We start from the raw sequence: 22,877 nt of genomic DNA, 5'->3' as shown, positions 1-22,877 counted from the left end.
GGATGAAAGGAAAAGAAGACATCATTGGAATTGTATATTTCACTTCCGTCTCGTCGAACGAAATGCATTCGCATAGTTGTCTCACAGTTACATAACGCTATTCAACATCCTGCTGAGACAGATTTCGGATTCAAGATCGATCGATTTATTTTTCCCGATGAGAAAAATCGTTCCAGACGTAAACAAAGTCTACCGCCCCAAACAAGCCTGATAACGCATGAAAATTTCAGATATCGAGAAAAAATTATACAATAAAATATTTCTTTCCTTCTAATATCAAAATGAAATATAATCAAATATAATTCTTTTAACGCCAAAAATTTCATTCAACTTTCAACGCGATGATAGAATAATTTATATGATTCCAATGATACGATATAAATGCTTAATTTATATGCATTGTGTGACTGAGCTTGGATGATATAAAAAAAGCGGCTCTGTGGCTCCTCTGTTTCCGGTAAAAATACAGACAGTCACGTATCTGGTTCCTCTTATTTCTCTCTCGATGCATCTTCGATGCACGTCCACCTTCTTGCAATACGACTCGGTTCCCACATACTTATCAAAACGTTCAACCATGACACCATACCGGTCGTATCAGCCGACCGCCTCGTGAAAAACGAAACTTCATTCTCCGTCCACGTACCCCGCGGTGTATCAAAAGCGAATTACCGTCGATCGCCAATTCCCCCCGATCCGGTGAATACATTCGAGTACATCGAATAATTTCCGTCGAATCGAGTCGAGGCGAGTACGCACACCACCATCTTGGCTGCCAGAAAACTCGATGGCACCTTAAGGAGAGAAGTCGAGGGCAAGAAGTGTCCCTTGCTTTGCCCAGGAGGCCCTACCAAGAGATGATTCTTCTCCCCTCTTCTCTTCCACCCGCCCCTACTACCTATGGGCTGCTCCCTGCTCCACCGCGTGTCATCCGGGGCCCTTTTCCTCCTCTCTCTTCTCCGACAACCTCGCGATCATCCCTCCGCCGGCGCATCCGCTTCCCTCCGGCTCCCTTCTCCCTCCGCTCTACGGATCCTGCCGCGGGTCCTACCAACCCGCGTAAAGCGAGTATGTCTCTTTTCAGGTTTTCTTGAAATTCGTTTCCGTCGAAGCAAAGGCAGAGGGGTACAGCTCTTGCGTTTTACGAGAGTGTCCATCTCCTCCTCCTCTTTTTCCTCTTCCTCCACTGTCACCTCCTTCTTCTCTTCCTTCTCCTCGCTACCCACTTCGTCTCAACACGAATCCATATGTATGGGGTTGAGGCGTACAGTGCTCGACGCAAATGTGCTGACTACATTACGCCCGGCTATATAAGATAGCCGGGCAACCATCCTATCCCCACAGACCGAGCCAGATCGGCGGACCGTTCACAGACGGACCCACAAGGAGCTTGCGTCCTGATCAATCGACACGTACGATAGCGTTGATATTTTTCTGGGGAAGTAAGCGATAGATTATCCAGGGTTAGAGTCGAAAAATTGTCTCGTCGATATTCAGGAGCAGTCGAACCATCAAGATCCACGTGCGTCTCGATCCAAAAAAATTTATTTCCAAAGAGATTTTAAATTCGGAAAAACTCATCATTAAGAAGTACCGCAAAACATTCTTCCGGGTCATCGTAAGAAAGGAAAGCGAGTATTTTTTAGTGGAGAAATTTGTGATTGTGTCCAAGAATGATCCCTATCAGCGCCACGACGTACTTTTTGCTCGCCGTCACCCTTGTGGCTTTGATCTTGATCCTGGTGGATCACATCAAATCGAGAAAGAGGCCGAAGAAGTTGTACGAAGACGAGGAGCCATCTATTCTACTGGACCCCCCAGGACCCAAGCCCTGGCCGATCATCGGTTCTCTTCATATCTTGGGACGCTACGATGTGCCTTACAAGGCTTTTGCTGATCTCGTCAGGATCTATGACAGCCAGGTGATCAAACTTAAGATGGGCTCCCTACCCTGCGTCGTCGTCAATGGACTGGAGAACATCAAGGAAATCCTGATCGCTAAAGGCCATCACTTTGATTCTCGCCCCAACTTTGTCAGATATCATCTTCTCTTCGGTAACAAAGAGAATTGTAAGTATTTTATTTTATGTATCTTTTTTGATTAAAAATAATTTCAAATTTATTCTTTATTTCAAAAAGGAATTAAAATTCTAATAATAATATCGATTAATTGTAAGGAAAATAATAATTAAAATTTGGACGGTATAAATAAAAAATAACAAATATATTTCTGAAAATAACGAATAATTTTTTCGTCTTTTAATTCTTGCCGAGGAAGCGAAAAATCGCAGGATTTGGCCGAGATAATTTCGCGTATAAAAATAATTAAGAGCAACTAATGGGGTGTCAGTTAAAATTCTCGGATCGCTTGGTCGAAACAGAGATCAATTACGCTCGTGCAACCGCAACGAATCACTCTCTCAGCGCTTTAGGTCACGGTTAGCTGTTGCGTGTCGACCGATCGCATCATCAGGGAGATCAGAGAAAATTCCAGCTGATCGTAATTTACCGTTCGCGATTTATCCTTTCGCTGATTGCGCGGATATATTCATCGATATAGCAAGTCCTGGCTTGTCAACGCTTTGTCAGAAGTCCCGAAAGATCGCTCCTCATGCTAACGACCTTGCTGCGTGTCGCGCGCTCGCACGAGACACGTGAGCGACTTACGCATATAATCACGCGTACCGTACGCGCTCGATATTTATTTTTCGCCTATTTCCCTCGCGTCGCGCATTTTCGTCCGTGCCATCCGCGCCGAAACTCGTGCTAAGGTCAGCGCGAGAAGCGGTACCAAGTGCAGCCGGAAAGGTCACGGTACCACTTTCACGCGTTCCTGGTTTACCCGACAAACAGGATCAAGGGTAATCTATCATCGAAACACACTGCCATTGTACATCGCGATCCAAGAAGATCGATTCAACTCTTTGGATCATTCTATTCGTTCATTTCTCTATGATTACATAGCAAACCCATTTATTTTAATATAATCATCTGGCTAGGATATGTTTGTCGTATATTGCAGATAATAAGTTACTGGTCAATTTCTTGATTTTTTTATATCTCATAATAAATGTTTTAAAAATTTATTTTTTATGATAATCTGTTTGAAAAATTTTTTATATAATATTTTAAATAACTCTAGTGCGAAAAAGTCCAGTATATCTTTCTTATTTATCATATTTAAGAAATCTAGGATATATCAGAAAAATATTATTCATATTTATCATATTTAAGAAATCTAGGATATATCAGAAAAATATTATTCATATTTATCATATTTAAGAAATCTAGGATATATCAGAAAAATATTAAAAATTAGTTAAGCAAGACATTTTTCGAGATGCCCTAACTCTCTTTAATTCTGATTTAATAATATATTGCCGTGGAAATATCGCTCTTCAGGTTCTCGGGCGGCGTAAAACCGGGTCACTTCCTGCTGTCGTTCCTCTTCCGTTTCGATTTCATATCGAGCGTATCGGCCGCTATGAAAATCGATGCCGCATAATTGTGCGTTCGCATTACAGTAGAAAGGGAGCATACATCGACAAATTTATCTCTTGCAAATCGATGACGTTTTGAAATGAGTCGTTACGCGCAGAAACAAGGTCAAGTTCAACGTCGCCTTGATTCGGTAATTTGATCCGCGATGCGTTCGTGGAATAGGTATGTTCGCTATCATGATGTCCCGACGTCAGCTGTTTCCGTTGCGAGTTGTTGTAAATCATCATATAATGAAAAGCGAAACTAATCGAAGAGACTATACATTATAATAACAAATATATATAATATGTAAATGTCTTGAAAGTGATCTCTTTTCATTTTTTTACATATCTAATGATATATATTTTTATATATTTCCTCCAAACTTGTACTCCAAATATATTTCAACGAGATAGATTGAGATGCATGTACGAATTTCTTCTTCCGTAGCTCTGGCGTTCTGCAACTGGTCGGACGTTCAGAAGACGCGAAGAGAGATGCTGCGAGCGCACACCTTCCCTCGTGCCTTCACCACGCGGTTTAACCAACTGAATGGCATCATCGGTGCCGAGGTAGAGCTATTGGTCGATTACCTCAACGGCATTGCCGGCAAAACCCTTCACGCCAAACCGCTGATCATGCACACGTGCGCGAACGTCTTCCTCAAGTACTTTTGCTCGCGTAGCTTCCCCCTCGGCGACGTTCCTTTCCGCGAGATGATCAAGAATTTCGACAAGGTATTCTACGAGGTGAACCAAGGCTATGCCGCGGACTTTATGCCATTCCTGATGCCGCTGCACCAGAAAAACATGACGAGGATGATTAATTGGACCCACGAAGTCAAGCAATTTATGGAGAAGTATGTCATCGGAGACCGTCTGGCCAACTGGAAGTCGATTATACCCGAAGAAGATTACGTGGACTGTCTGATCAATCACATCAAGATTGATGCCGAGCCTAAGATGACCTGGGACATAGCGATGTTCGCGCTGGAGGACATCGTAGGAGGTCACTCGGCTGTCGGCAATCTCCTTGTCAAGATACTCGGATACCTGGTCACTCGACCGCACGTGCAGAGAACAGCGCAGATGGAAATCGACAGTGTCGAGATTCCGGGCAGATTTGTCGGCCTGGAAAATAGGGGAAAGATGCCATACACGGAAGCTATCATCCTCGAGGCGATCAGACTGATCGCCAGTCCCATCGTACCGCACGTGGCTAATCAAGATAGTTCCGTGGCCGGTGAGTAATTTTCTCTCTTCTTTACGATACGTCATTAAACGTCACATAGCTTATATCGCCTCTTTCATTTATATTTTACAAAATCGTGATAAAATTTATGGATCTTTAGCTTTACATCTATGAATATTTGCGACAATTTTACGAATTGTCGGAAATTCTGCGAATTTTATTAAGTTTACTTAATTCCTTATTACAGGTTACAAGATCGAGAAGGATACATTTATCTTCCTGAACAACTATGATCTAAATATGTCGGAGGAACTGTGGACATCTCCCAAGGAGTTCATGCCAGAGAGATTCGTGCAGAATGGTAAACTCTTGAAGCCGGAGCACTTCCTACCGTTCGGCGGCGGTCGGAGATCTTGCATGGGCTACAAAATGGTTCAGTACATCAGCTTCTCAACAATAGCCACTTTGTTGAAGAATTTCAACATAGTGCCGGTAGAGAAGGAGAACTATAAGATCCCTATCGGCAATCTGGCGCTTCCAGAAAAGAGTTTCAACTTCCACTTCAAGAGACGGTAGAGTGGGCAGAGGGAAAAGCGAATCTGGTCGAGTCGATGAAATCGGAATGCGGTTTCGATTTCTCGTCGAATAATCGAGAATAAGATTCGACACTTATGTCGACTCGATCACGAGCTGGGCTTCCAAAAACTTCGCCGCCGATCGTGGAACATCAACGATAAATCGAATGCAAGGTTTAAAAGACGACATTCGATATCGTCAAACGCTTGATAGAGGCCTGACGTAAGCGTTTCATGCGTCGGCGGAGCTTTTGTTAAATATTACGAAGACCCAGCAGCTAAAAAGAGGCTTTTGATTTGAACGAAGCTTTACTGATGTTAGGGATATGGGAATATGTTAGGTTCGGGAACGAATGAAAGATATTCGATTTCCGTCAACAGAGCTTTACTGACATTACTAGACCGTTAAGATAGCTAATTGGATCGCTCCTCGACTCATGCTCTAGGCGCAAAAATGCACGGAGCCCGAGCACGGCAGTTTCGATCTTTCTTAATTATCTTACTAAAATTAAATCTTTATTATCTTAATTATTTTGTATTATATTAATTATCTTATATTTTATAGGATCTGGATTTAAATGGGAGTTATACGATTTGATTTATTTTGAAAAGTATTGTAGATAAGTAGATAGATAATTGATTTAAGCGAACAATTTAATGTCAATTCTCTCTTTCTTTCTCTCTCTCTCAATTCTGAAATTTTAATGTCGTGTGCTAATTTATATTAAGAGATCTTTAATTTCTAAGTTGATTAAAGATTGCAGTGATGAATTGTCGTAAACAAAGCTACCAAATCATTTATGATATTCTCTGAATCAAATGATTATTAAGTCTCGATCATGAACGAAAATTGTTTTAGAGAGATCATCACGCCTCGCTTATTATTTAGCGAATGCTCATTTATAAAGTAAGATCTCTTTCGTTAAATGTATAAACATATATTAACAAAGGGGATATCACAACAGAGAGAGTGCTAGGGCTAAAGTCCGGACGATTCATGCATATATATAACTTCGGTTTAATATTTAAAGATAATCGAAGAAGAAGAAGACTGAACACATTAGCACCTTCGAGTTTAAACGTGTATTACCACAACTGGCATTTATCTCTGGAAGAATGCCCAGTTTTGTTACATGCTTTAAAATGTATTCGCAATAATGAGTTTTGCGGGAGATTTCAGCTTTGCACTTTTCAACTCGAAAGCTTAAGATTTTATTTTTATTTTCACGATAGGGAAGCGCAAATTTTATATTATTCACGCACGTAAATTTGCGTTGTACAATTCGCTCTAGTTTCTTCTTCTTCTTGTTACGTTATTAAATTAAAACACGCGCATGTACTTCCCTATCTTCGTTGTATATCGTCGCTTAAAAATCTCGTGACGTAAAAGAATAGATGCGAAAATAGGAGGATGCGAAATAATTTCTTTTTAGGAGCACATGAGCAGACAGGGGAGAAAAGTAATGTAAACGATCGCGTTGAGAAATAAAACTGCAAAGACACAGCGGTGTTTTCTCGAAATGTTCGAAAATTCTTGGTTTTTGACAGATAATATTTCTTTTCCTGTACTACCTCGCAGGTAATAATTTATTTTGATTATTGTACATCTAGATATATTTACACGTTAATTATTATTACATATTACAATTATTCTATATATTATTATTATTATATATTATATATTATATCACTTACTATATTATTATTATCATCTTTTATTATTGTCAGTAATCATGATAATCATCTCGTCTTGTTTCTCCACCGAGTCCCATTTATACTTCACGCTGCACAAATTGTATATTTTGTGTTTGTTATTTAATTATCATGATTGTTACACAATTTGTTAATTTATTATTTAAGATTTTAATAATAAAATACGAGAGACATTTATATATGTACATATGTAATACGTATGTATTTTCATCGTCATATGTATAATAAATTTTTAAAATATAGCTTACATAAATTTGTAAATTTGTGATTATGAATTAATTTAATCGATACTGCTGAAGAACTTTAAAATTGACAAATTGACAAATTTTGAAGTTCTACAAAATCGCTTGATTTTCCGTGCAAAATAATTTGCATGAAATAAAATAGATACATAACTTATAAAAGACATTCGTTAGAAAATGATATTATCGAATCGCGAAGTAAAACCAACCGCAGTATCAAAAAGCTCTTTAATGTTGAATATGTAAATAATATTACACGCGAATATTTTTATGCTCATTATCAGTTAACATTCGATTTTTATCACTGCGTCAATCTGTCTGTCCGAGTTTTATCGCGGGAAGAATAAATCCAATTTAACTTACATTTATTGATATAAGGATGATTAACGGAAACAAATAAAATATTGATATTAATTCGTGATTTATTTCTCTCATTCATAAATATTCATAATTTTTTAGCGGACCGCCATATCTGAAGCTTCTTCTCCAACTACTCCTTCCGCTGGTAATTCAACAACCTTCTTCTTGGAGAACATATCCTCGATCTCGCAGAGTTTTTCCTTTTGTCTCGGGTAAGAATAAAAAGATGAATATCACGCAGACTAAAGAGATAATCGCGAAGAAGAGAAATAAACCTTGCATGCTCATCAGTCTCAACATGTCCGGATACGTCTTAATGGTTAATGCGCTCAAGAGATAACCTATAGCACATGTATCAACCGACAGACTGGACAGTATGTCCTTGACCTTGGATGGATATATTTCAGCTACTATGACGAACGGTATCACCAGATAACTCAGAGTGCTGGTGAAAACGTATAACATCATACATGCTACTGGGATTATTCCGTTATCCGATATGACAGTTCCGTTTTCGACCAGAAAGACATATAGTAACAAGCCGCTCATGAAAATTGTCATCCCGATACCGGAAATCATCAATGGGATTCGCCGACCAAATTTTCGGGATACGCCAGCCACTAGGATACAGGCTATGAAACGTGCGACACCTATCAGAACAGCGCCGATGTAAGGATCTATCTGAATACCAGATTTATCCATAATCTCGACGGCGTTATATATGACAACATAGATTCCAGAGAATTGTTGAAAAAAGAAGTAGCTGATCATTATGATGAATGGCACCAGGGAATTCCTCTTTATCAGGTGTCGCAGCAGATTCTGATTCTTCTTCTGTGGCCGCGGCTTCAATTCGAGCAAAACTTCTGCTGGAGCCGGTTGATCCTTTGGTATGCCGCGGAACTTTATCATGATCTTCAGCGCTTCCTCATATCGATTTTGATTATTTAGCATAGTAAAAATAAATCTAATATAGTCTTTATACATTACACATGTTACATAAGTCTTATACAAGTTCTAATATACTACATGTATTACCGATATTTTACGCAATATCAATTCTTTTAGATCAGCAATAAAGATAGCACATTAATCTATCTTTTCGCGATGAGAAATATTTACAATACAATGAATTATAAGTACCTTGAACTTCACTTCTCGAAGGTTTGACTCTGCTTAAACTATTAAACGGTAAATAGATTTTAATAAATTCATCCGATATGTGTGTGTATCATCTTGTCATTCTCAAAATTACACACTACTTTTATATGAAAATCTCAAGCTATTATGAATGTAATTTTTTAAATTCATTTCGCATATGAACCTAAGATTTGTAATACTGTTTATGTCATCATTCTGAAAACTCTTATTTTGGTGACAAAAGTTCTCTCTTTCATAATACATATTACTTTTAAGTAATATGTATATGTATAACTACTTACATAGTTTGCGAGCACATTTTGCATATGAAAATATATATTTTCGATATATAATACTGTTTACGTTTTCATTTTGAAAAAATTTATTCAGATGACAAGATTATCTAAATTTTTTCTTCGTTAACATTGATCTATATATTTTCTAATTTTTAAATTCTTTATAATTCTTTATTAAATATATAACATACTAAAAAGAATATTAAGAAGAGATATCATATATATATACATATATGTCAAATAAATATTTGTCATCCTATTATTCAATTATACTATTAGAATCATTGTAACTCGAAACATCATAAAACGATGTGACGTTTATTTCATCAATCACACAACATTGCGTGGTTTGATCTCATCTTCCTCTGCATATTTAATAGTAATATTAATTCGTGATTTATTTCTCTTATTTATAAATATTCTTAATTTCTTATAAGGTTGTGTTTGAAGTCTCTTCTCCTACTATTCCTTCCACCGGTAATTCAAAAACCTTCTTCTTGGAGAACATATCCTCGATCTCGCGCAGAGTCTTCCCTCTTGTCTCGGGTAAGAATAAAAAGATGAATACCACGCCGACCAAAGAGATAATTGCGAAGAAGAGAAATAAACCTTGCATGCTCATCAGTCTCAACATGTCCGGATATATCTTAATGGTTATTGCGCTGAGGAGGTAACTTATAGCGACCGACAGACCGGACAGTACATCCTTGACCTTAGATGGAAATATTTCGCCTACCATGATGTACGGTATTATCAGGTAACCCAGAGTGCTGGTGAAAACGTATAACATCATACATACTACTGGAGTTATCCCGTTATCCGATATGACAGTTCCATTTTCGATCAGGAAGAGATAGAGCGACAAGCCGCTCATGGAAATTGTCATCCCGATACCGGAAACCAGCGATGGGATTCTTCGACCGTATTTTCGGGACACGCCGGCTGTTAGGAGACTGGCTATGAGACGTGCGACACCTGTCAGGATGGCGCCGATGTAAGGATCTACCCGAATTCCAGATTTATCCATAATTTCGACGGCGTTATATATGACAACGAAGATTCCGGAGAATTGTTGAAAAAAGAAATAGCTGACCATAATGACGAATGGCACTAGGGAACTCCTCTTTATCAGGTATTTTAGCAAATTCTGATTTTTCTTCTGTGGCCGCGGCTTCAGTTCGAGTAGAACTTCTGCTGGAGCCGGTTGGTCCTTTGGTATTCCGCGGAACTTTTTCATGATCTCCAGCGCTTCCTCGGATCGATTTTGATCCCGCAGCCATAGTGGTGACTCGGATACCACTAGCAAAATCAGAACAATCGCCACTACTGGGAATAGAGCGCACATCAAGGCTATTAGTCGCCAATTGTCCTTTAAGAGAAAAAATGAAGTTATGAGGATTACAAGCATCATCATTCGTATTATATATCGTACGTACGACAATAATTATGTAACTATAATGATAGCATTTAAATTGCAGAATTTTTAAACAAGTTCTAAGTTTTAAGCTTGAGATAACAGTTAAATATTGTTTCTTAATAAATTATGACAACAGAGAAATACGAGATCGATTAAATACAATTCATGAACGTTTACCTTGAAAATATATCCAAAGATGTAAACGATGAGAACAGCGATATTGTCGGAAATGTTGATCCACGCGGCCATGGTGCCTCGCCACTTTGATTCCGCTATTTCCGTCACGTATAGTGTCGCCGAGATCACTGACATGCCCGTAGATATACCAGTAATTATTCTCCCTATCAGAATTTGCTCGTAACTATTTGACATGTAAATCGTCACCCAACCCGTGAGTGAGATTAACGATGTCACGAACAAGCCGATCTTCCTTCCTCGACTTATCACGAAGCTCGAAATTAAGGAACCGAAAGGTATACTTAACGCAGATGCAGTAGCTGCGGCAGATTAATTCTTAGTAAATAATGAAAGGGATGATACTAATTTTTCTTTTCGATAATCGAAAGTCGTAAAGAACCTTTCGACAAATTTTATATCACTGACCGATCCAGTTTGCCTGAACAGCGTCAAGTTGTAAATCGTCGGTTTTTGGAGTTATCATCACGGGTTCCGCTACGGCATTGTAACCAAAACTCACCATTGTACCTATTTCAACAACATTGGCACATAAGCTCATTAATATCTGCAAAAGAAACATTGCGAATCAAACAAAAGTATCAAACGCACATATGTTAATAAATCTATTTATTTTTCTGCTAAAACCAAATGTTGGAAAAAATGCCTCATTGGAAATAAAGAAATAAATAAATTTGATTTTTAATTATTTTTTAACATAATATTGTTTTTCTTTATAATATTTTCTGTTAATAAAATAAAGAAATTCTAGTTCTCTTAAATTTTTAATTTATTTTTTTCGAAAGTAATTTTAACGAATTAATAAGACCTTTGGAATAAATTACATGGACATTTCGTTCTTTTTCTAATTTTTTCTAATCATATTCTATCAGAATATAAATACAGTGTTACGCTGTTACGCAAATAATATTAGAAGCCAGTAAATTTTAAAATTTCGTAATAAAAAATCATAGTTTTATTCAACTCGAAGCGCAAAATGTGTTGTATTTATAGCGCTTCATAAAAATTTTAAAGATATTAAGATGTTCATCAGAGAAAATATCTTGTAATATCGATAGAGCGTATCTTATCACTACTGTGCAATGACTGAGATTCGAAATTTCTTGAGAAATCAAGGATAAACCATATGTATACATATATAATTGCCTTTTTTTTGTTGTTCAAAATTCCCAAATTTTGATACGAAAAACTGCAATAGTAGCTTAACTAAAACTTTTCGAAAATCATTTTGTTTGATAAAATGGGAAAACATACATCGCTTATATCATAAGAAATGCAAATACGGATTAATATATCATAGTGCAAATAATAATTGCAGCGAGTATTTTTTTTGATAAAGTTGAGATATTTGTTAACATATTAATATTAAATTAATTAATTAAATATTAAAATAAGCGTCATGTTTGAAACACTAGTATTTCATTTTAATAAAATAAAATACTAGTGTTTCAATTACGCTGATTTTAATATTCTTTATTATGAAATTGTTTCACGGCCGCCGCATTTAATAAATTAAAGATTAATAATTAATTAATAAATTTAATTTATATAAATAATTGATAAGTGATATTATAATCTGTAATTCTGACGTAATGTTTTAAATCTTTATCTTTTCTTTGCCTTTTAAGGGAAATATAATTTAAAAAAATTGTAATGTAATATTATTTTCATAAGAAATATATAAGGAAAATTTAATATATACTTGATAAATTACTCCATTTCGTTTCCATTTTTTCTCTTCGGCAATGCTGGATTCCATCTGTAAAAAGACAAAATTAATAGAGTTTGTAGATTATCATTTGCGTTTCCATATCACATCTTTTAAAATTTTTGTAGTATTCTTTGTGATCACAAAATCTATGATATGTATTAAATCTTAAGATAAATAGAAAACTGTGAAACAATATTCTAACAATATCCAAATGTAATACATAGCTGAATAAACCTCGGTAGGAGTATGCGTAATAGTAACGCATTTATCAGCTCATACTATAAAGCCTACCTAAATTGTTCGATAACGGTCAATGAAATTTACTGAACTCTGAAGCGTATTATCGTAATGCAAACAATGCAACAATATCTTTCAAAAATAAATATCTTTTAAAAATTAGTTCAAAAGAAGAAAGGGAATTACAGAAAGAGATTTACAGAAAGTAAAAGAGACGAAGCGCCGGTGATTTCTGAAAGGAAAATTGGATAATGGAAAATAATGTAAATACTTTTGAAAAAACAAAGATCATTTTTCTCTAATTCTCGAAAAAAATAATGTATCCATTGTATAGCAAGAAATTTGTTTAACAATAACATCGAAAGAATCGAGAAACTGAAGAAAAACACAAAGAGCACTAAAATTCTAACACCAGAAATAACTTGGTAATTTATTTGTGACATCAAAATCCAGACTTATTGTACTTGATCGGAAATATATACGTACCTTGTGTGTAATCTTGTTTACATGTCTACATGTCGACATGTGTTCATTTATATTGTTAACATCCATTTGTCCATTCATGATACTATTAACGTTCATTAACTCATTAGCGTTATTAATGGCAGTTTGTCTATTTGCATCATTAATATTAGTTAATATTATAGTATACATTCGTCATGATAGTCTCCTCCTTCAATGCATTTGTTTTTCGATTATTAATCAATCGAGTGATATAACAATAATTTTAATTAGTCAATTAATATGACAATAATTTATGCAGTAATATTTTCTCAGTTGTCGAGGAAAAGAATTTATGATTTTAGAAACATCAATCCTTTTTCACCCTTCACAAAAATCACTTCTTTTTTCGCACTTTTTTTCACATCTCACAATTTTACATTTGTTTATGATCCTTAATATATTCGATAACTAGCTCGATACTATATTACAAAGTATTTTCTCTCTTAACATTCATGAACTGCTTGTAAATAGAGACGAGCAAATATCGTCCTACTCGCGCTCGATCTCGACAGTCTTTGTCATGTACGTATCTCAGTCGGATTCACAAGTGGATAGAATGGGGATGAGATAAAGACTATCTGCTATGACGAGAATCGAGATTACCTTTCGGTAATATCGGGACTCGGGACAGATCGGGATTTTGATTCCTGGCGATTCCCGAAATCAAGACGATTCAGTATGTTGCACGGCAATAGAGTGGGGATAGGAAAGACTCTTCCTTATTTTAAAAATAGATCGAAGAGTCCGTACAACATAATATTGATCTTCTTCGAGCGAGGGAATATTTCTCTTAGTAGAATAGTTACACCAATAAATTCACGAACTTCTCGAGTAGCGTGCGATATATAAACCGTGACCAGTGTTGACTGAAAACTCGTTATTGACTGAAAATGACGCAAGAATTTCACTCAGTGTATCCCCGACTGCTTTTTTTCATTCCGAGATCATTCGTGTCACAAATGACAATTTGCCATATCGTGGCTGAACATTTGCAAATATCAAATATATATATATATATATACAAAGTTTTATTTTTATATTGAAACAGATAATTATGTAAAAAAAAATAGATGATAATTATACAATTGTGCGCAATGCTTCATGAGACACAGTAATTGCTTTAATCCTTTCGTTGCAGCAAAGCGCGCTTGATAAACGGCACATATTTAGCCGTGATCGCTATAAATGGCGAAACTTTTCGCGCATCGCGTATCAGTTACTAGTAAGAAGATATTTGAAGAATGATAATATAAATACTGAGTACCTAAAGAGGCGCCAATAGCATCAGGTGATAACACTTGAACGCCTTAAGATGCCAACAGTATAAAATTACCAAAATTTCAAAACGCCTAAAAGGCTTCTACAGCAGCGAAAGAGTTAATAATGACTTTAGTGGAAAGAAATGCATAATAAATATTTATCGTTACATTTCAAGATTGTTCTGATTTATTTATAAAAAAAAGAAGGAAAATGTAAACCAATTATTATGTATAAAAACAAGAGAACAATTGCAATAAGCATAAAATAATAATCTGTCGAGGTTCGAAACTTTTTTCATAACTCTCTATTTTTTCACGCTAATATATATTTATGTATTGTGAATTAAATCTGAGATATTAATTGTTCTACAGTTATACGAGTTATTTAAATACTACTGTGTTAATGATTATGCAAAAAATATAAATAAATTATAAGATTAAAAGGATCATATTAAATTTGCGGAAATATTTTATTATACACAAAGATATTTTATATACGCAAAAGTAATTCTTGTAATTTTCATAATATTTTGCAGCGAGATTATATACAGGGTGACCATTAAGAATGTGTTAAAAGTAAATGATTATAATTTCGCAATAAGTAGGATGAATGATAAAAAATAAATATAAAAGAAACTTGTCAATTTTATTGCCATGCCTATATGACAAAAATATATAACATTTTAATAATTTAAATAACATTATAAAAATGGGATCGAAAATTGCTCGCGCGCATAAACTAATATAAAATTTTTAAAGTGTTGTCTATCGGAATCGGCACAGAGTTTCTCGCTTTAAATTCATAACCTGAGAAGCTTTACGAATCGAGAAATTTGGATTTTCTTCGAAATATCCTCTGACGTCATTAATTGTAACGGTACAAGATGATCCGGGTAAATCGTGTCTACGATTATTCAAAGTGACATACATTTGAAAATTATCAATAACTCTGCGAAAAAATATTGAAAAATAAATAAAATTTTAGATTATCAACATAACGTGTAAGATAGATAAGATAATAACACGATTTCAAAGAGAAAACGTATCTTCTGATGTGAGTACAGTTTCGCTTGAAACTTTTTTAGATCCATATTTACTATCCACGATACGTCAGTATATATTTTGCCTCTACTGAAGAAACACTCCCTAAGAGACACTTTTTCGTCAATGTTTAGCGCATTCATACTCATAAACTGGCTTCTACAACGGCTCAAATGAAATTGGCGGGTCTCAGATGCTGGACACTAGTGTGCTAAATAATCGAAAACAAGAAGAAGAGATATAATCGTTTACTTTCAACACAATACCAATGATCATCCTATATATGGGATATATTTATTAATTCTTTCTCCAATAGCCCTGGTGGACTAATTAATCGGACATTCAGAAGAAACAAAGAGAGATACAGAATCTCTCATTCTACACAGAGTAGAATGCACAGAATGTGCATTTCTACATATGAAATTACATCATCATATGTGTAATACATTTTTAACATTTTTAATAACTTATATGAATTTGTAAATTTGATTATTTTTGAATTTAATTTAATCGACAAACTGAAAGAACTATAGAATTGACAAATTTTGAGGTTCTACAAAATCGCTCGTTTGCAAAATAATTTGTACCAAATAAAGTAGGTACATAACTTAATAAAAATTGTTAAAATACAAAAGACATTCTTTATAAAATGATATAAATGATGATTTAATGTAAATGGTGATTCTAATTGCGAAGTAAATTCAATTACAGAAAGGTCTTTAATGTTGAATATGTAAATAATATTGCGAATATTTTTATCGGTCAACATTCGATTCTTATCACTGCTTCAATCCATTCTGCCCGGGTTTTACCGCGGAAAGAATAAATCAAATTTAACTTACATTTATTGACATAAGGAATTAACGGAAAGAAAATATTGCGACCTGTCTATAACACTTATATAAGTACTATATTCATGGTTTATTTCACTATTACTTCATAATATTTTCAATTAAATGGTATTGCAGTTTATCATAATAAAAATAAATCTTATATAGTCTTTACACATTATACGTCTTACATAAGTTTTATACAAGTTCTAATATAGTACATGTATTGTACAATATCATTTTTTAGATCAGCAATAAAGATAGCACATTATTCTATCTTTTCGCGATGAGAAATATTTACAATACAATGAATTATAGAACCTTGTACTTAATAGTTTAAGCGGAGTTAAATCTTCACTTCTCGAAGATTTAACTCCGCTTAAACTATTAAACGGTAAATGGAGTGGATTTTAATAAAATAATCCGATATGTGTGTCGTCTTATCTTTCTCGAGATTACACATCTCTTTTATATGAGATAAGCTAGTACGAATATAATCTCTAAATTCACTCATTTTGCATATGAATCTAAGATTTGTAATACTGTTTACGTCATCATTGTGAAAACTCTTATTTCGATGACAAAAATTCTCTCTTTCGTAACACACATTACTTCTAAGTTTACATAGTTTGCGGGCACATTTTGCATTATGAAGATATAATTTTCGATATATAATACTGTTTACGTTTTCATTTTGAAAAATTTTATTCAGATGATAAGATCATTTTTTCTTTGTAAACGTTGATCTATATATTTTCTACTTTTTAATTCTTTATAAAATATATAACATACTAAAAAATCTAATAAGAAGAGATTTCATATTTCAAATAAATATTGTGTCATCACATTACTTTAATTATACTACCAGAATTATTGCACCTCGAATCTTAAAACGATGTGACATTTATTTCATGAATCGCACAACATTGCGCGATTTGATCTCATCTTTCTCTACATACTTAATACTAATATAATAATCTGTGATTTATTTCTCTCATTCATAAATATTGTTAATTTCTTATAAGGTCGTGTTTGAAGCTTCTTCTCCGACTACTCCTTCCACCGGTAATTCAAAAACCTTCTTTTTGGAGAACATATCCTCGATCTCGCGTAGAGTTTTTCCTTTTGTCTCGGGTAGGAATAAAAAGATGAATATTACACCGATTAAAGAGACAATTGCGAAGAAGAGAAATAAACCTTGCATGCTCATCAGTCTCAACATGTCCGGATACGTCTTAATGGTTATTGCACCAAAGATATAACCTATAGCAACCGACAGACCGGACAATACGTCCTTGACCTTGGATGGATATATTTCGCTCACCATGACGAACGGTATCACCAGATAACCCAGAGTGCTGGTGAAACCGTATAACATCATACATGCTACTGGGATTATCCCGTTATCCGATATGACAGTTCCGTTTTCGATCAGGAAGAGATAGAGCGACAAGCCGCTCATGAAAATTGTCACCCCGATACCGGAAATAATCGACGGGAATCGTCGACCAAATTTTTTGGCCAAACCGGCCACTACGAGAGTGGCTATGAAACGTGCGACACCCATTAGTATGGCGCCGATGTAAGGATCTATCTGGATTCCAGATTTATCCATAATCCCGACGGCGTTATATATGACAACGTAGATTCCGGAAAATTGTTGAAAAAAGAAGAAGCTAACCATAATAACGAATGGCACTAGGGAACTCTTCTTTATCAGGTGTCGCAGCAGATTCTGATTCTTCTTCTGTGGCCGCGGCTTCAGTTCGAGCAAAAGTTCCGCCGGAGCCGGTTGGTCTTTTGGTATGCCGCGGAACTTTTTCATCATCTTCAGTGCTTCCTCGGGTCGATTTTGATCCCGCAGCCATAGTGGCGTCTCGGGTATCACTAGCAAAATTAGAACAATCGCCACCGTTGGGAATAGAGCGCACATCATGGCTATTAGTCGCCACTTGTCCTTTAAGAGAAAAAATGGAGTTACGAGGATTACATGCATCATCATTCGTATAACAATAATTATATAACTATAATGATAGCATTTAATTTACGGAATTTTTAAACAAGCTTTAATTTTTAAGCTTGTTTAGACAAGAGTTAGTTATTGTTTTCTAGTAAATCATGACAACAGAGAAATACGAGATCGATTAAATACAACTCGTGAACAAGTTTACCTTGAAAATGTATCCAAAGATGTAAACGATGAGAATAGCGAGATTGCTGGAGATGCAGACCCCCGCGAGCATCGTGTCTCGCCACTTTGTTTCCGCTATTTCCACCACATATAGCGTCGTCGAAATGACTGACAGGCCCCCAGATATACCAGTAATTATTCTCCCTATCAGAATTTGCTCGTAACTGTTCGACATGCAAATCGTCACCCAACCCGTCAGTGAGATTAACGATGTCACGAATAATCCGATCTTCCTTCCTCGACTCATCACGAGGCTCGAGATTAAGGAACCAAAAGGTATACTTAACGCAGATGCAGTAGCTGCAACATATTTATTCTTAGTAAATAACAAAGAAAATTATCTAAAATTTTATTTAATATAAAATTATCTAACTTTTTCTTTTCAATAATTGAAAGTCGTAAAGAATCTTTCGACAAATTTTATATCACTGACCCATCCAGTTTGCCTGAACAGCGTCAAGTTGCAAATCGTCGGTTTTTGGAGCTGTCATCACAGGTTCCGCCACGGCACTGTAACCAAAACTCATCACTGGACCCATTATAACAACATTAGCACATAAGCTCATTAATATCTGCAAAAGAAACATTGCGAATCAAACAAAAGTATCAAACGCACATATATTAATAAATCTATTTATTTTTCTTCCAAAAATAAAAGTTGGAAAAAATGCCTTATTGGAAAAAATAAAGAAATAAATTTGATTTTTAATTATTTTTTAATATAATATTGTTTTTCTGTATAATATTTTCTTTTAATAAAATAAAGAAATTCTAGTTCCCTTATATTTTTAATTTATTTTTTTGCGAAAGTAATTTTAATGAATCAATGAGTCCTTTGGAATAAATTACATGGAGATTTCGTTTTTTTTTCTAATTTTTTCTAATCATATTTTATCAGAATATAGATACATTGTTACGTTGTTATGCAAATAATATTAGAAGCCAGTAATTAAACTTTAAAATTTCGCAATAAAAAATCATAGAGTTTTATTCACTTCGAAGCGCAAAATGCGATATATTATGCGCGATAGCGCATCATACAAATTGTAAAAATATTAAGATGATTTAAGAGAAAATACCTTGTAATATAGAGCATATCTTATCATTACTGTGCAATGAGGTTCGAAATTTTTTGAGATATCAAGGATAAACCATATATATACGTATATAATTGCATTTCCTTGTTGTTTAAAAATCCTAAATTTTCAGACAAAAATCCGCAATAATAGCTTAACTAATACTTTTCGAAAATCATTTGGTTGACATAAAATAAGAAAAAATACATCGCTTAAGCCTAAATCGTAAGAAATGCTAATACGGATAAATATATCATAGTGCAAATAAAAATTGCAGCGAGTACTTTTTTTGACAAAATTGAGATATTTGCTAACATATACATATATATATATATGACATTATTTAAATGATATACTATTCTTTCAAAAATTAAGCTAATTTTAACATTCTTTAAGATAAAATTGTTTACATTTGACGACCGCCGCATTTAAAAGGTTAAATATTAATAAATAATTAATAAATTTAATAAATTAATTGATTAAATATTAAATTAATATTTAAGTTTATTAATAATTAATTATTAAATTTAATATTATTAGCTAATTTCTATAGAGTTTATCTAATTTTTATGTCGGTTAAATAGTACTTTTCATCAACCATGTGCTTTAGGTACTAATTATTCTATTATGTCATCTATGCTTACGTGTATTAATTTGTATAAATAATTGATAAATGATATTATAATCTGTAATTCTGACGTAATATTTTAAATCTTTATCTTTGCCTTTTAAAGGAAATATATTTAAAAATAATGTAATGTCATATTATTTTCAAAAACATATAAGAAAAGCTTTAATATATACTTGATAAACGAGTCCATTTCGTTTCCATTTTTTCTCTTCGACAATGTTGGATTCCATCTGTGAAAAGGCAAGATTAATAGAGTTTATAGATTATCATTTACGTTTCCATATCACATCTTTTAAAATTTGTGTAATATTCCTTTGTCACAAAATGTATGATCTATGTATTTACTCTTAAGATTAATAGAAAATTGTCAAACAATATTCTAACAATATCCAAATGTAATACATAGCTGAATAAATCTATTTTTGTTTGGTAGGTGCATGAGTAATCGCAACATGTATTAGCTCATACTATAAAACCTACCTACATTATTCGATAACGAATGAAATGAATCAATAAAATTTTTCTAAATTCTGAAGTGTTATTGCAATGCGAACAATGCAACATTTTTCAAAAACAAATGTCTTAAAAATTAATTAGAAATAGAAAGGGAATTATAGAAAGATATGCAGAAAGTAAAAGCGACGAATCTCTGATGATTTCTGAAAGGAAAAGTGGATTTTGAAATATAATGTAAATAATTTTGAAAAAACGAGGAACATTTTTCTCTGATTTTCGAAAAAAATTATATATCAATTGTATATCAAGAAATTTTTTTAACAATAATATCGAAAGAATCGAGAAAAAATTAAGTTAAAATTAAATTAATTGAGAAAATAAAGAAAAACACAGAGAGCACTAAAATTCAAACACGAGAAATAACTTTAAAAAAATTGTAATTCATTTGTGACATCAAAATCCAGACCTATTGCATTTGATCGGAAATATATACGTACCTTGTGTGTAATCTTGTCTGCATGTCTATCTATCGACATGTGTTCACTTATATTGCTAATGTCCATTTCTTTATTTACGATATTATTATTAATATTCGTTAACTCATTAGCGTTATTAATGGCAGTTTGTTTATTTGTATCACTAGTATCAAATAATATTCGTTCACCTGCGTTCTTAATGTCCATTACATTCGTCATGATAGTCTTCTCCTTTTAATGCACTTGTTTCTCGATTAATAATCAATTGAATAATATAAGAATAATTTTAATTAATCGAATAATATGATAATAATTGATGCAGCAATATTTTTTTAGCTGTCGAGCAATAGAATATGATTTATAATTTTAAAAACGTTAATCCCTTTTCATATTTCACAAAAACCACTTATCTTCTCGCATTTTCTTCCACGGCTCACAATTTTACATATGTTTATAATCCATAATTATATATTTGATAATTAGCTCGATATATTACAAAGTGCTTTAAGTCTCATCAACATTCATGAACTGGTTGTATGTATACTGACTACGTAAATGATACGAAAGAGTTTTGCGAATAATTTCGCGTATAGTCTACTCGCGCGAGATTGTCTATCTTTGATCTTATCTTTATTTGACAATAATAAATATATCTAATTTATTGTCCTGTTAATTGCAAATTCAAGCGAGTACGTGCGATGTTCGAGACGTCGTTCCGAGAAATTCTAAGGAACATCTATCGCGTTTTTTCAACTCACGTATTTTCAAATCTCACAAGTACATCTCTGAATTTCAAAAAAGGCGCGCTAAATATTTGTTTTTCAATTCGAGCGATTTCTTCTCGTTGTAACAAGCCCAGGGTGTTTTAAAAATAGGTCCGTACACCATAATTGATCTTCTTCCAGGGAATATTTCTCTTTCTAGTAGACCAATAACTTCACAAGCTTCTCGATTAGCGTGCGATGCATAGACCGCGATTGTGACTAGTGGGAACTCGTTATCGACTGAAAATGACGCAGGGATTTCATTTAGTGTATCCCCGACTGCTTTTTTCCAGAAAAGATAGGGATGTATGTGGGAGGAAGTCGGACGTGTTTATACGCCCATTTGATCAACGAGCGACAGAATTCCGAGATCATTCGTATCGCGAATGTCAATTTGCCATCGTAGCGGAACATTTGCAAATGTCAAATATATATATATATATATATATATATAATTTTAGTTTTATATTGAAACTAATAAACAGACAACTATAAAAAAAACAATAGATTGTAATTATGGAATTGTGTGTAAAAATGTTTATGCGTAAAATATTTTGTCCAGATTCAAAACTTTTATCATAACTCTCTATTTTTTTATGCTAATATAATTAAATCTGAGGTATTAATTGTTCTACAGTTATATGAGTTATTTATGTACTATTATGTTAATGATTATGTAAAATATAAACAATAATTATAATTATGTAAAATATAAACATAATTTTAAGATTAAAAGGATCAGTATATTAAATATCAGTATATTAAATTTGCGGAAATAGTTTTACACAACAATATATAACGAGATTATATATATATATATATATATATATATATATATATATATATATATATATATATAGGACTTACGTATTTGCGAATTCTTTTTTCAATAGCTCTAACATTCTAACTGATCGAACATTCAGAAGAAACGAAGAAAGATTTTTCGCGAGTTTTTTCACAGAATGTGCATATCTTTATATGTAATATGTATGTATTTATTATATATCGTCATAACGCTTTTTTAATATCTTTAATGCCTTACATGAATTTGACTATCAATTGATTTAATCAATAAAGAAAAAATTAAAAGAA

At 33.7% G+C, this 22,877-nt stretch overlaps 3 protein-coding genes and 1 pseudogene across 5 annotated transcripts; 1 reads left to right on the top strand and 3 right to left on the bottom strand.

Moving 5' to 3' along the window:
• Nucleotides 1-388: 388 nt before the first annotated feature.
• On the top strand, nt 389-6,029 carry LOC145974582 (cytochrome P450 307a1). The gene is made up of 3 exons (XM_083104496.1): nt 389-2,070; nt 3,931-4,722; nt 4,919-6,029. Exons 1-3 carry the CDS (start codon nt 1,674-1,676, stop codon nt 5,245-5,247), a joined length of 1,518 nt encoding a protein of 505 aa, XP_082960622.1. The 5' UTR covers nt 389-1,673; the 3' UTR covers nt 5,248-6,029.
• Nucleotides 6,030-7,628: 1,599 nt separating this feature from the next.
• On the bottom strand, nt 7,629-8,974 carry LOC145974003 (trehalose transporter 1-like protein; annotated as a pseudogene).
• Nucleotides 8,975-9,130: 156 nt separating this feature from the next.
• On the bottom strand, nt 9,131-13,682 carry LOC145974002 (trehalose transporter 1-like protein). 2 transcript variants are annotated; one of them, XM_083103721.1, is made up of 5 exons: nt 13,044-13,682; nt 12,312-12,368; nt 11,018-11,156; nt 10,592-10,911; nt 9,131-10,366 (listed from the first exon to the last, which is right to left on the bottom strand). In XM_083103721.1, exons 1-5 carry the CDS (start codon nt 13,209-13,211, stop codon nt 9,428-9,430), a joined length of 1,623 nt encoding a protein of 540 aa, XP_082959847.1. In that variant the 5' UTR covers nt 13,212-13,682; the 3' UTR covers nt 9,131-9,427. The 2 variants fall into 2 exon arrangements, with proteins under 2 accessions (XP_082959847.1, XP_082959848.1); XM_083103722.1 differs by having other exon boundaries at nt 11,018-11,119; nt 13,044-13,164.
• Nucleotides 13,683-16,549: 2,867 nt separating this feature from the next.
• LOC145974614 (trehalose transporter 1-like protein) lies at nt 16,550-22,025 on the bottom strand. 2 transcript variants are annotated; one of them, XM_083104566.1, is made up of 5 exons: nt 21,043-22,025; nt 20,263-20,319; nt 18,816-18,954; nt 18,363-18,682; nt 16,550-18,148 (listed from the first exon to the last, which is right to left on the bottom strand). In XM_083104566.1, exons 1-5 carry the CDS (start codon nt 21,238-21,240, stop codon nt 17,210-17,212), a joined length of 1,653 nt encoding a protein of 550 aa, XP_082960692.1. In that variant the 5' UTR covers nt 21,241-22,025; the 3' UTR covers nt 16,550-17,209. The 2 variants fall into 2 exon arrangements, with proteins under 2 accessions (XP_082960692.1, XP_082960693.1); XM_083104567.1 differs by having other exon boundaries at nt 21,210-22,025.
• Nucleotides 22,026-22,877: the final 852 nt, after the last annotated feature.

This window comes from Camponotus vicinus, unplaced genomic scaffold (genome assembly GCF_025532165.1).
Source record: "Camponotus vicinus isolate PSW18456_S1 unplaced genomic scaffold, iyCamVici1.0 SCAF_7, whole genome shotgun sequence".
NCBI lineage: Eukaryota > Metazoa > Arthropoda > Insecta > Hymenoptera > Formicidae > Camponotus > Camponotus vicinus.
This window is presented reverse-complemented; position numbering and strand designations above follow the sequence as displayed.

Bases quoted from the DNA above. Each gene is read 5' to 3' on its own strand.
- LOC145974582 (XM_083104496.1), top strand. From the start codon at position 1,674: ATGATCCCTATCAGCGCCACGACGTACTTTTTGCTCGCCGTCACCCTT. The intron at 2,071-3,930 runs GTAAGTATTTTA...CTTCTTCCGTAG, and splicing joins CTTCGGTAACAAAGAGAATT to CTCTGGCGTTCTGCAACTGG. The intron at 4,723-4,918 runs GTGAGTAATTTT...TCCTTATTACAG, and splicing joins TCAAGATAGTTCCGTGGCCG to GTTACAAGATCGAGAAGGAT.
- LOC145974002 (XM_083103721.1), bottom strand. From the start codon at position 13,211: ATGTATACTATAATATTAACTAATATTAATGATGCAAATAGACAAACT. The intron at 12,369-13,043 runs GTACGTATATAT...GTCTTTTTACAG, and splicing joins TAAACAAGATTACACACAAG to ATGGAATCCAGCATTGCCGA. The intron at 11,157-12,311 runs GTATATATTAAA...TTTCTTTTGCAG, and splicing joins GAAATGGAGTAATTTATCAA to ATATTAATGAGCTTATGTGC.
- LOC145974614 (XM_083104566.1), bottom strand. From the start codon at position 21,240: ATGACGAATGTAATGGACATTAAGAACGCAGGTGAACGAATATTATTT. The intron at 18,955-20,262 runs GTATATATTAAA...TTTCTTTTGCAG, and splicing joins GAAATGGACTCGTTTATCAA to ATATTAATGAGCTTATGTGC. The intron at 18,683-18,815 runs GTCAGTGATATA...AATATGTTGCAG, and splicing joins TGTTCAGGCAAACTGGATGG to CTACTGCATCTGCGTTAAGT.